Consider the following 14,135-nt stretch of genomic DNA (forward strand, 5'->3'; position numbering starts at 1 on the left):
TTTTCATTTATTCGCGATGCGATAGGCAAGGAAAATGGTTCTTTAATTCGTACGTAAAAAAATAAAAATTTATAGGTAAGCTAAGCACGGTCTGTGCCTTGGTTCTTTCAGTATGTTTGGTGTTATAGTTGTTGCAATTTGAGCTTTTGCAAACGGATTCCAGATTGCAAATAGCCTCACTTCACAATGTGGGATAAAAAATTATTCGCCAATCACGGAGTGTTTAAAAATCAGTAATAAGGAGAAGAGTGCTTGAATCATTATTGAAGTACTCGTATTTTCCAAATAATGTTGCGAACTAACAGGCTTGTCAGCACAGTAGCACCATAAGATACCTGAGAAGAAATGAAATCCACTTTTCCGCATCGTGTTGTGACATGTGTTTTGTATTTGCGCATTTACACAAAATTCCACGCGGCCTTTACCGATCGAAAGGAGCGGCCGCGCTTCATGAAACACCGCGCTTAGCCGATCTGTCATAATATCGCAAATGTGCATAACGAAGGGTTAAACACAAGTTGTTTCAAAAATCATCCCTGCGTTATGCAACGTTTTGTGTAGGTTTTGGAGTATACCAGATGCAAGTGTTGCCAAATTCACCACGCTCAGTAAAATTAAAAAAAAAAATTTAGATTACAGAATTGATAATATTGGTTTAATGAGCTATAGCACAGAAAACAGACGTTTAGATTAGAAGAAAATTTCTTCAAAAACCTTTCAAATTGATAAACGTTGGAAATCCGTGTTTCACTATTGCCATCTGCGCAACTGTTTGCTACACGTGTTTGACAGCTGCACTCTGACTGCATTGTATCGATCACTTCGCCATCTACAAACGTTTTCCAAACGTGTTCCAGATGTCTGATTTGTTCGGAATTTCAGTAGCGGGTATTTACACACGATTCAAATCGAGCCTAAACGTCTGTTATCTGTGGCTATACTTATCAAAAAAAATTTGTATTAAAAATTGTCCTTGCGTTTAAACCAAAATGGGAGTTAGTTGCACCAAAAACTTGCTGGCAACCTTAGAGCGGCCTTTAGTAAGCAGTTGGTGCGGCGTGTACGTTTCGGTGAATGTCTCAATAATAGCACTGGTAATAGCGCATACAGTAATAAGCGGAATCGTGTGCACGCATCTCGATTGTACCTTAACACCGCCGAACACGATACAGTGTTTAAAGCAATTTTAGAAACCAAGATTTTCTGCAAATAAGTAACTTGAACAATACCAGCTTCGTTGTGGTAATGCTCTCCTCGCCTGATCACCACGATCCAGGAGTTTCGGAAAAGTACGGCAGATTTGTGATATATTTTCCTCATTTATAAATGGCGTTCCGCATAAATGTGTACCATACGCCAACCATTGCATCAAACGTTTCAAAACCATTTTCGATATGGTTTGTTCAACAATAGATTAACCATTGCCTGGTGTAATATCCAACATAACCAGTGTCGTTTTTTCATACTCGACCATACAAACAACGGGTTGTTAAGAACAGTTACCATACCAAAATGTGCTGTTTTCCATACACATTTTGACAACATACCATTCAATAACCATACAGAGTATGGTGACATGTATATTTTAGATCTAGCGATGCATAAAATATTAGGTGGAGAAAAAAAACTTCTTCCCCTTCTCATTTCAATTCTATCGATTGATGAATTTTTATTTTGTTACACGCCATCTTACGAAGAAATCTTCCAATTGGGCTCTCGCCGTAATATTGTAAGGCGAGGATTTTTGACCATGTTAAACTACAGATTTCTAAATCAGTGTAAACAGATATACGAATCATAGACCTGGGACGGGACGTGCAAAGTGAAAAAAGTAAACGTCACCGCGAACCGGCTATGGCCTGTCATTGCGAACCGGGCCTTTCTTGACGATTTTCATTTTCTTGAAGCGGGCAGTGTCTGAGTAGTATTGTAATATCCTAGCTATACACAAGGTGTATTTAGAAAATATATTTTTCATGTTGCTTAGATGCATGTATATGCATAGAAACAAATATGCAAAATGCAACAACGGCACAAGTAATTTTATTATTCTGCTCAACAGATATGGTTAATGTTGTTTTACACAACTCAGACAAACGATAACAAAATTCATGTCATGTTTGAGCTCTATTATAAACATTTGCTGGAAATTATTTTGCAAGCGTATTTTTCCCTGCTAAATAACATTAATATCAGGAGGGAAAAAGAAGACCGTCTTCGCATGTCCCGTCCCAGACATAGACCACGAGAGCAATATTAACCTCTGGTACAAAAGTACAATATAGTATACAAATCTTCAATATAGGATACACGGAAGATATTGGAAATGGTAACTAAAATGAGTATGGTAGTATAATAGTTGAAGTATAATGGTGGAATATATCAGTAGTATTCCCAATATGGTGAGTATTATATGAATAGTTTGGAAATGGTTCCGAAGATTTCTGGAATGGTATTTATTTATACGGGTTTGCATCCACTGTCATCCGTTCCTGGAATCTTGGGAGGACCTTTGAGACGGACGAATGATTTATGTTCATCAGTTTTCCCCAGTCTATCTTCTGAACTCGCATAAAGCAGATGCAAAAAAATCGCTACACTATAGCAGGCTATAGGCAGCAGTGAATCAAGCCAGCTTTTGTCCTAAAGGGCGAACACGAAATTACACCGAAAATGTCATGCCAATTTTCTTATATTGTTTAAAATCATACCAAAATTTTAGGGTAGTTTTATACATATATTTACTTCAAAAATCAAAAGAAAAGTTAATCGATGGAGCCTTGAGTGTAAAATTGAACGCATTTTCGCTTGATGCCCTCCATCAAAGTCTTTACAGTGTCATCCGGTACCAGTTTCTCAGTTTTTTTCCATTTTCTTAACATGTCCTTCACGTCTTTGACTGTCTTCTTGCTTTAGCGAATTCATGTCCTTTGGAACAAAATGGACAGAATTGGCCTCATACCACTCCAGGACACTTTTAGAACAGTGGCATGATGCCAAATCTGGCCAAAATAGCGGAGCTTCGTCGTGCTGCTGCAAGAACGGCAAAAGGCACTTCTCGAGGCACTCAGATTTGTAGATCTCGCCATTTATTGTGCCCTTTGTCACGGCTCACTCCTCAGTCCGCAAGAGCAGATGGCCTGCCAAATGAGATATTTGGAGGCGAACTTCGACATTGTCTTTTTGTCGAGATGTTTGGAGGCGAACTTCGACATTAAATTTGTCGTCCACATAGAACTTGCTCTTGCCGGTGAAAAACTCCAACCCCTGAATTAGCTTAAAATCGTCTTTTAAATACGTTTCGTCGTCCATCACACAGCAGCCATATTTTGTCAGCATCTTCTCGTAGAGCTTCCGTGCCCGAGTTTTAGCCGTCGATTGTTGCCGCTCATCGCGGTTTGGGAAGTTCTGTACCTTGTATGTATGTAGTCCAGCTCTCTTCTTTGCATTCTGGACGTGGCTCTGCGACATGCCGATCTTTTTAGCCAAATCACGGCTTGAGACGTTGGGATTTGCTTTAATCATCCGCTTCACCTTTCCTTCCGTCCTTTTGTTCTCCGGTCCCGGTTTTCTTCCAGCTCCTTTGTCGTGGTCCAACGTCAACCGCTCCTGGAACCGCTTTAACACTCTGGAGACGGTTAAATGGTGAATGTTCAACATTTTTCCCAACTGCCGGTGCGACAGGTCAGAAAATTCCAGGTGTTTGGAAAGAATTTGTTCTCACGACTCCCGTTGGTTCACCTCCATTTTCGTTGAATCGAAAAACAAGACTTCGAGTTTGACAGCATGTAAACAATACACATCAATGAGAAAGTGTGCAAAATTTGGTTGATTTTTATCCAATGGTAAAAAAGTTATGCCCTGTTGAATGTTTCGCAATTATTTCGTGTTCGCCCTTTATATCAGTACAAAAACAAACTGTATCGTTGCCACCGGCTGCGGAGTGAAATGAGTTTGCCAAATGAAACAAAAGTGCCCGTGCTACGGGATAATACGATTTCGATCGACTTTAGTAAAACTCGTGTTAGACCCACAGTTCAGGAAGTGGAACGGTTATTTAAGGTTAAAATGGAGCTAAATTTCGCTGAAGTTACGTACATTCAGCTGCACCACGTTGAGAACTGTGTTTTGATCACGTTTAGAAGCTTAGCACAGGCAGAGAACTTCATTGCAAAAAATAACATGCAACACGAGGTCGAATTTAATAACACCAGAATCAAGATCTATTATGCTATTCTATGTACTATTTCTCAGGGTTGTATTTCGACTCAAGAAAAAATGGGAAATAATTGAGAGTAATGTGCTTTAACCTACTATGTTAAGTTCATATTCTGAATATTCAATACTAACCTAAATTCCTAATCTAAGATGTGTACAATCTACTTTCAAGTGTATTGTATCATGTGTTAGTTGGGGCCCAGACACGTCTGCGGCTAGTTTGTTTTGCAGTTTCCTGCTGTTACTGGGTCCATGGTTGTTGAGCAGATTTTCGGGTGTTACCCTATGGTGGAGCAGTGCTGAGTATGAGCACGCCCCGTTTGCTCTGACTAACGATATGGTGCGGCAGATTGGATTTTGGTTGTGGGAAAATTGTTTGCCGGGTAATAAGAGCACTCGAACTCGATGGATGTAATCGAATGATGTTTTGCAGTATCCGGGATTCCAAGTTTATCATCTAAAATTATGTTCACAAGTGCATATGTCCTGCTAAATCGGTACCACATGAAATCGTTATCCACAGAAAAATTTTCCCTACCCTGGAAATATTTCTCCCTAAAACTGCTTAAAATCCGCTTGGATGTAGTTAGTATCTTCAATTCCACACCACCGATAAAAAGCTGGAAGCATGGTGTAGGGTATTAGCAACACTCTGCTGGCGTTCGTTCCAATTTTGGAAGTTCTTCAGCTTATACGTTTTCAATCCGGATCGTTTCTTAGCCATTTAGGCGAAATTTAGCGATTCATCAACTTCTTTGGACAATTCCCGCGTCGAAATGTTTGGGTTCCCCTAGAATTGAGCAATCAGCGCTCCTTCGGTTTTTTGGTACGTTATTTTCGGTTTTCATTCAACTTCTTGAGGTCTATTGTCATCAGTTCCGGGAGTCTTTGTAGACATTTGAGATGATCGAATGTTGTATATTCATCAGTTTTCCGACGACACAGAATTCTCAATGTGGGTGAACAAAATCCTTTCGCGAATGGTTTGCTGATTTTCTTCCATTGACTAATCCATGTGCAGTTGTGTTAGTGCGAGATTGAGGTTAAATCGGTTGGAATTTTTGGCCAAATGAGGTTAAATCATGTTGCGAATTGTAAACTTCGCGTTATATGTATCTTGTCTATACACATTGCAACTGTGTTGGTATCCTAGACGTCAAATAAGTCAATTCCGACCGGACTCTCACTGACAACCGCACTGTTGGGTTATGTTTCGGAGTTCCAACTCTTTTTAGCAAACGTTTTTAACTGTTAGCTTTAAGCTAGAAATAAGTTTTATTTAGTATTTTAATTAGGTTTAAGTAGGGTAATTAAATCGATTAAACTCACAATTTTGGTTGACCGACAAAAACTGAACCGAAGGTGTGGATCGCCCTTTGTTTCCTCGCTGCTCGGACAGCGTAATTCTCCTGCCTGTTAATTATTAGTTGTACATACAGCTCATAAGTTTTAATTTAAGATAAATACATTGCAATCCGTACTACTTACTAAACGTACTATTAGCTTTAGGATATACTGATATACTTATTACTACCGCCACATCCGTACTTTAAAGATCATTAGAGATAACTGGATATAATGTACTGAGGTTATGTAAAACTGCGCGGAAACTTGATTTTTACTGTACTGGTTTGCTTCTTCTGCTGCATGACGTTTCCTCGCGAAACTTCGCTGTCAGTAGACCCTTCGACGTCAAATGAAGCGCTGCGCTCGGTAGCGTCGCCGCAGCGAGGGGTCTCGTCGGCACATACCCCCACCCGTAAACCTTGGTGAGGGCCAGGAACTCCTGGAATACTGGAACTAGGTTTGCTCTTCGGCTCGACGTGCAAAACAGCCAGCTTCGCGGCTGGTCTTCAAAGTAGACCCGCTGTGGTTCGCACAAACGTCTGCCGTACTCTACCGTCTTGTCCAGGAAACACTGCTTCGATCCGCCCCCGAGTCCACTGGTTCCTGCCCGCCTCGCCAACCACCAGAACCAGATCGCCGACCTCCAGGTCCTTGACCTCCTGGAACCACCTGCATCTGCGCGTAATTACTGGGAGGTATTCCTTTAACCATCTGTGCCAGAATCCGTCGCTGATGAACCGCGCCAAGTTCCAGCTGCTTCTCTGTGTTGAACGACTATCTATCGGGCCAGTAGGCAGGAACTTGATACCGGATGAATTACACAGCAAGAAGTGGTTTGGTGTCAGAGCTTCTTGATCTGCAGATTCCAATGAGATGTAAGTGGCCTTGAGTTTATTATGGCCTCCGCTTCTAACAGGATTGTTTCCAGTGTTTCATCGTCAGGTTTTCAGGTACCATCCAGCTTCGTCCCGATTGCCACCTTGACCGAGCGAACGAGCCTCTCCCATGCGCCGCCCATGTGCGGGGAAGCAGGTGGAATGAACTTCCATGTTGTTTATGAGGTAGTAAACTTTTCCGACATCATCTTGTTGTGCACTTCCAGTTTGTTGCTAGTGCCCTGGAAACAGGTGGCATTGTCCGACCAGAATTCCCGCGGCATACCCCGGCGGGAGACAAAGCGTTGGAAAGCCATGATGCACGACTCCATACTCAGTGAGTGTACCACTTCCAAATGGATGGCTCTGGTAGTGAGACACGTAAAGAGGGCTACCCAGCGCTTGACGTTGCTTCTGCCCATTCTGACGAGCACCGACCCGAAGTAACCCAGCCCGGTGAACGTAAATGGCCGGATGAACGAAGTAACCCGCATTTCCGGTAGTGGGGCCATAGCGGTTGGTCTCGGGGAAGACTTAGCAATTATGCACCAGCGCAGCTTCGTGTGACCTTGTCTAACAACCAACGCAGTTGCGAAATGTCGAATCGTTGGCCAATTTCGTTGAAGACGGTCTCTCGGTTGGCGTGGCGAAAGCGGCGGTGGAACCAGTCTACAAGTAAGAAGGTGATTAAATGTTGTTTGGGTAGGATTACGGGAAACTTAGCTTCGGTCGGTGTGTAGGGTGCCGCACCGATTCGGCCACGACTCCGCAGAACTCCATTCTCATCAAGGAACGGCCACTTGGTGTTGATGTCGCTGGCCTTATCCACAACATTATGACGTCGATCCGGTGGGCCTTGAGTTTGGACGAGTACGGCGATTTCATCAGAAATATCGCAAATTGATTGGGTTAGAGTGCATGCTTTGGATGCTACCGGCCAAGCGAACCCCGAGGTTGGCGGCTTTCAACTCGAGTCTGGGAATAGACAACGTTTTCAATGGGGCAACTTTCACTCTGGCCCCGATGAGTGCCACTTGCACGCAACTGTTACTCTCCAGTCGGAAATAAGCCACCGCAGCATATGCTATTTCGCTAGCATCTACGAACACGTGTAGTTGGAGGCGATCCAGGTTCTTAGAAAAGGGTGACCTGAAGTAGCACCGGGGTATACGGATCTGGTTGCACTGTCCGAAGAGCTCCGACCACTGTCGCCACCGCCTGTTGAGATCATCAGGAATCTGTTGGTCCCATTCCGTACCTTTTGCCCACGTGTCCTGGAGAATTTTCCTGTGCACAAGGAAAAACGCGACGACACCGAGCGGATCAAATAGGCTCATAACCACTCAGGCGATTTCCCGCTTGGTGGGAATGTGATCCTCATGAAGAATACGCTGTATGTCATCTCTCATACCAAAGGAGTACACAAACACGTCTTCGTATGGTATCCATTTAATCCCCAGCACTGATTCGGACTTTTCACCTCGCTCCAAGTCTAGATTTTTCGATGAAGGCATTGTCGTCTCTCCTATTCCCTCCAGCACCGCTATTTTATTCGATGAGAAATTCCGCAGGGTGACGCCTCCCTTTGAAAGCACGAACTTCACCTCGTTCACAACCGTTACTGCCTCCTGAGTCGTCTCGAAGCTATCTAAGTAGTCATCTACATAATGGTTGTTCCGGATAGCTGTAGCGGCTCGGGGATACTGACCGGCGAACTCCTCTGCATTTAGGTTCTTCACATGCTGTGCGGACGCCGGGGAACAAGTGGAGCCTAATGTGGCCACATCCATCACATACACCTGAGGGCAATCCGATGGGTGGTCCCGGAACAGAAACCGTTGCGACTGGCAGTCGGGAGCTCGAATCTTGATCTGATGGAACATCTCCATTATGTCTCCACAAACGGCGACAGGATACTGACGAAACTGGTACAGAACTCTTGGCAGGGGGGTCAACAGATCCGATCTCTTGAGTAGCTTAGAATTGAACGACACATCGCGCACCTTTGCTGCCGCGTCCCATATCAGGCGAATCTTGTTTGGTTTCTGGGGACTAGAAACTACACCAAGGGGTAGATACCAAATCCGGCTTGACTCAACAGACGTCAGTTCAGTTAGCCTTGTGAGCGTAGCCCTTACGCTCATACTCGAAGATCTGTTCTCGAACGCGCTGCTCCATAACCGGATCCTTTTGGAGCTTCCGCTCAAGTCCTTCCAGCCGTCACACAGCCATAGGGTAGCTGTCGGGGAAGTCTGGATTGTCCGTTCTCCATAGAAGTCCCGTTTCGTAGCCTGGCCCAAAAGGTAGCCGCTTGGTTGTTTCCTGTAGCAACTTTCTTGCACGCTTGTTGTCATCGGATTCCGGAACTACACATGGGCCCAGGACTCCTGCGTTCTCTAAAGTAAAGTAGTCGCGGAGCTGCTCGTTTAGTTCTCGATCAGGATTGGACACCGCCCCGGCGTGAAAGCTAGTGATCGCTGTTCGATACGGTTGGCCCGGAATACATTCATAAATACTCCATCCTAGCCGGCATTTTCCACCAATTGGATCGCTCGGGCCTCCTTCACGCAGCTTCAGCGGGACGCACAGACGTAAGTTGTCGAGACCAATAAGTAATTTGGGTTGAACTAGCTCATAATCCTCTAGCGGAAGACCTCGAAGATGAGGGATACGCCGTGCCAAATCACCGTATCTGAGCGTTTGCGAAGGCAGAACCAGACGACTAACCGTACGAACATCAACGATTTTGTGCCGTGCCACACAGCCCTTACCAGCAATGGCGATGTTCACGCGCTGCGATCTCGATTCAACCCGCCTAACATTTCCTGTCCATTGGAGAGTCAGGGCTTCTGTTGGACCCGTAAACTTCAATTGCTTCGCTATAGATTCCTCCAACAGTGTAAAGGAAGAGCCCTCATCTATAAAGGCGAAGATCGTTTGGAAAATGTTGTCGCTGTAGAGGACTACTGGCACGATTCGGAAGAGAGGCCATTTCAGCACACCGGAGGATACGTGGCTCGCTGAGATGGCAACGTTTTCCGGAGTAGAGTTGGAAGTGTGGGGGAGGGTGTGATGCTTATGGCGGCGCCCTTCTATTCCACATCCATTCCAGGAACGACACGGCCATTTTCCGTGACTGTTGAGGCAGATCCGGCATAACCCCTTCTGCTGAACCAGCTTCCAGCGTTCATCCAGACACGCGCTCTTGAATTGATGGCAATCGGCCACTCGATGGCCGGCACGCCCACATGGCCAGCATGGCTTACCTTGCTTTGAGTTGTTTGATGCACTACAAGCCGCTGTAGGTGATGCACTACGATTTTGAAACGTCTGCGAATTTCTTTCCGCTGAGTGTGTATGCAATGTGCCGGTGTCCTTGGATTTTGGCCGGTTGTTTCTCGACGCGAACACTACTGCTAGAAATTCGAAGGATACTTCGCTAGCTGCTGTCACAAATCCGGACATGAACCTGCCGAATGTGTCGAGGGTTGCTGGCTGGTTCTGCGTTTTGTAGAAGGCCCAGTTAATTCGCATTGATCCTGGCAGCTTCTCCACTAACTCCTGCATCAGGGTTGGATTAGACAGGTGGTCCTGCTGACCTTCCGCTCTGAGATGATCAACCAAATTTTGCACCGACAAACCGAACTGTATAAGTGTTTCCAGCTTGTCGTGTCGCGGGGCGGGAACATGCAGAATCTTGTGTAACAGTGAACGAATGATGAGTTCCGGTCTTCCATACAGTGTGCGCAGAGTCTGAATGACGTGCGGCACACCAGAGGGTAACAACAGACGACTATGAACCGATTCTAGTGCGCTTCCTTTCAGGCACCTTTGTAGACGCACCAGATTTTCTCCTTCTGTATAACCACAAATAGCCGTAGACTGCTCAAAGTTGCTGATAAAGATCGGCCACTCCTCCGTATTTCCGCTAAATATTGGCAAGTCCTTACCCACGACGTGACGCGCTGCAATTTGCACCTGCGTTAAAGCAGCAGCGTGGGGGTGCTGGAGGAAGTAGAAGTCTTGTAGCAACTGCGGCCTAGGTGCTGGAGTCGGAATTGGCGGCAGAGGTAGCGGTGCGGGGGGGCTGGTGCCGGCAATGAAATCCAAGATGGATTCAGCTTATCTAAAACTTCTCCAGGGTTTCCATATTCAGTAAAAATGAAACTTACTATAAAGCTCCGGTAGAAATGTAGACCATTAACTGTAATAAGGTAATCGTGCTGATAAGGAATATTCTCATACAATACAAACCCAAACGAAAATTTCTAGATCAAGACTAATGCATTTTATTGAGCCAAATCTACATTTTCGCAATCCTACACGTTATATGCCTCCATCTATCATACTATAATGCAAACCAGCGGTTTGAAGTTGCAAATACAGAAATAAATCTGTTCCTGCGAACTCTCGTAAATTACGCCATTTAAAAATTCAACCAAAATGATTGAATTTGTGTTGCGAATTGTCATCCGTTAAGTGTTAAGCGTTACGCTTCTACATATAGCATATCGCGAACATTCGGTTAAATATGGAGTTGAATATTATTATTTCAATATTTTCTTATATTCTTGCTACCTTCCAATTCATCCTCAACTATTCCTGCAAATTTGGCTCGCTAAAAATTATTATGTCTTTGCTGCCGTTTTGCTTGATTATCCGCTGTCAAGAAACAGCAGCCGTCCCCGTCAGCGTACCGGTCCATTTTTCACTAACAGCCCACAGCCATTTAGCCAATTTATCATCTTTTGCTTGCTCGGCCACATCCTTCGGGGCACAATCACTGAAGTACTGTCCTGACACTTTTTCCAAATCCGGATCCAATGCGGCGTACAGGGAAGTCTGCGCTCCGTATATTGGCGATTTGAGGAAGGGCCAAACGAACGGTTTAATCAAAACGCTCGAAAACCAGCTATTGAAGAGACCCATGTGTCGCATCAGTTCCGTATCCACAATACCCGGGTGCAAAGCATTCACGGTGACGCCCGTTCCTTCAAGTCGTTTTGCAAGCTCTCTGGCAAACAACACGTTAGCTAGTTTACTCTGATCGTAGGCAGTTGCTGGGTCGTAGTTTTTTGTGCTATTTAAATCCTGGATGTTTATTTTACCTCGTTCGTGTGCCAGACTGGACACAACTACTACTCGGCTGGGAGCAGATAATTTGAGTATATCAAGCAGTAGATTTGTGAGCAGAAAGTGTCCCATATGATTGACACCCAGTTGCAATTCGATTCCTTCCGCTGTTAGTGTACGCGGACACCGCATAACACCGGCGTTGTTCACCAGAATGTCTAAACGGGTTTGTTCGGTTTTAAATCTGTAAAATGATCAACAAAAATATTTTCTATAAGGGGCCATGCATAAATGACGTAGCATTTTGGGGGGTAGGGGGATATACAAAATTTGTGACGAAGTGTGACGAGGGGGAGGGTAGGGTAAGAAGTTGCGCGACGTAGCATTAATTTTTTTACGGGAATTTAAACCCATTGATTAGAGAAAACAATTTGATGTTCCACCATTCCCAAGAGAACTAAATTTAAATTCACACACGTTACTTTTCACGAAATTTTCAATGTGGTAAGTTTTTCGATTCGGGGAATTGCAAGTTCGCAAAAAAAAAACAAAAATATACTGTATGCGGATTTAACTTGCTACATTAGTTAGCTTATCTTGCTAACTAGTAGACTTTGTTTGTTAACTGATTTAAATTTTCTCTTCGGATTCGACCAAACAAAATTTAGTAATTTTTTTGAATGTATGCTTCTTAGAATCATTGGCAGCTGCAGCATTGTGAACTGAGAGATCTTTTCTTAATGTTCCATGACATATAAAATGCAAAACAAAATTATCAACGCTATATTTGTCAAGTCGCAATTTGCTAATAAAATGAAAATGTAGATAAAAGCCGTCAAACATTTTGTAAATACATGTATTTAAAAGAATTATAAAACATTTAATTTTTTCATCCTCCGGTCGCATTGTGATGGTGGGGGGAGGGTTGTCAGAAATGCTACGTTATTTATAAGGGGGAGGTTTGAATTTTGTGACGAAATGCTACGAGGGGGGAGGGAGGGGTCAGAAAACGCCGAAAAAAGCTACGTCATTTGTGTACGGCCCCTAATAGTAACATGTTAACGATTACGTCTAAAAATCAGATAACATACTGTTTGACAAACTTCCGCACTGACTGCAACGACGCCAAATCACACTCCCGGCAGAACACATTAGCATTCCTAGTTTCTAGCACAATCTCTGTCCGGGCGGTTTCACACTTTTTCATATCTCGGCACGCCATATAAACTGTAGCACCCCGGTTGGCAAGCCCCATTACTGTTTCCATCCCAATGCCCGTGTTGGCACCAGTAACGATAGCAATTTTTCCATCTGCTCGGACGTCACTGCGCTGGAAGCGAGCACCCTGCATACAATCCCTGAAATAAATGTAAGCAGTGATAGCCAGGTTTCATAATCAATATTCTAAGAGCTACTCACTTCAACAGCACGGCACCCCCGACGAGTGTTCCAGCCACACTCATCCCCAGTACGAGCTTATTCCGGAACATTTTACTTACTTTAAAGGCGTCAAAGTCCCGAAAATTTAAACCTTTAATACATTATATTAAATTAAATTTTTAGACGAAATTTAACCCTACTATCAGGCGGAACCACGAAAAATCGATATCATCTGTGTTTACATCTGTCATTCTGCGTTATTTACTGGTTTGACATATTTCAACCCACGTGACTGTATAATATCAGGCCCACTGTTTCAATAGCTTTGATTAATAACATGAAATATTTCAAATACTCACCCTTGCCCAGTAGTACAGTCCACCCCAGTTAGAGAGAAAATCAAACCGAATGTATTGTCCCAACCTATGGGCAGATCGCTCTATAAAATGTACATCAAATTCACATCGAATTTGAAAAAATGCATTTAATGTCCATTTTTGCATCAAGTTTACACCAGAGACTAATAGAGACTACCAACTCACGAAGAAACCTTCGAAATTTTTTTGTTGCATTAGGTGCTAGATAATTTGAAGTGCAATCGTGATTCGCTAGTTGGACCGACTGACAGATGTCAAAAACTCTCCAAAGAAGACAATAATAGTGTAAAAGATTGATAGATAGATTGTCAAAGTAAATTTGGCATGAGATTTTGGCTTTAAGGTGCTTTTTAGTTGGAGTAAGGTCCAACTAAAAAAAACTCTAGAACTGCGGAGAGAAAAACAGAATTTTTGGCAACGTATGCCCCGGCATTGTATGGCAACACGTCTAATGTTATAAGGATAGGCAATACTCGATTGGATTCGTTTTTGACAGCTAAACGCGAATCCAATCGATCCAAAATGGAGTCTCCGCAGTTCTCTTTCTAGAGTTTTTAAAGGTCCAACTAGCGAAGGTCCAACCACAGATAACAGACGTTTAGGCTCGATTTGAATCGTGTGTAAATAACCGCTACTGAAATTCCGAATAAATCAGACATCTGGAACACGTTTGACAAACGTTTGTAGATGGCGCAGTGATCGATACAATGCAGTCAGAGTAAAGCTGTCAAACACGTGTAGCAAACAGTTGCGCATATGGCAATAGTGAAAGTCGGATTTCCAACGTTTATCAATTTGAAAGCTTACACAGATTTTTGAAGAAATTTTGTTCTAGCCTAAACGTCTGTTTTCTGTGGTCCAACTA

At 43.6% G+C, this 14,135-nt stretch overlaps 1 protein-coding gene across 1 annotated transcript; it reads right to left on the reverse strand.

The window, feature by feature from the left end:
* Window positions 1–10,728: 10,728 nt before the first annotated feature.
* On the reverse strand, window positions 10,729–13,134 carry LOC131691773 (retinol dehydrogenase 13-like). Its single transcript, XM_058978403.1, has 3 exons — window positions 12,933–13,134; window positions 12,605–12,871; window positions 10,729–11,757 (listed from the first exon to the last, which is right to left on the reverse strand). Exons 1-3 carry the CDS (start codon window positions 13,001–13,003, stop codon window positions 11,106–11,108), a joined length of 990 nt encoding a protein of 329 aa, XP_058834386.1. The 5' UTR covers window positions 13,004–13,134; the 3' UTR covers window positions 10,729–11,105.
* Between the last annotated feature and the right edge of the window lie 1,001 nt (window positions 13,135–14,135).

Source organism: Topomyia yanbarensis, chromosome 3, assembly GCF_030247195.1.
Source record: "Topomyia yanbarensis strain Yona2022 chromosome 3, ASM3024719v1, whole genome shotgun sequence".
NCBI classification, from domain to species: domain Eukaryota; kingdom Metazoa; phylum Arthropoda; class Insecta; order Diptera; family Culicidae; genus Topomyia; species Topomyia yanbarensis.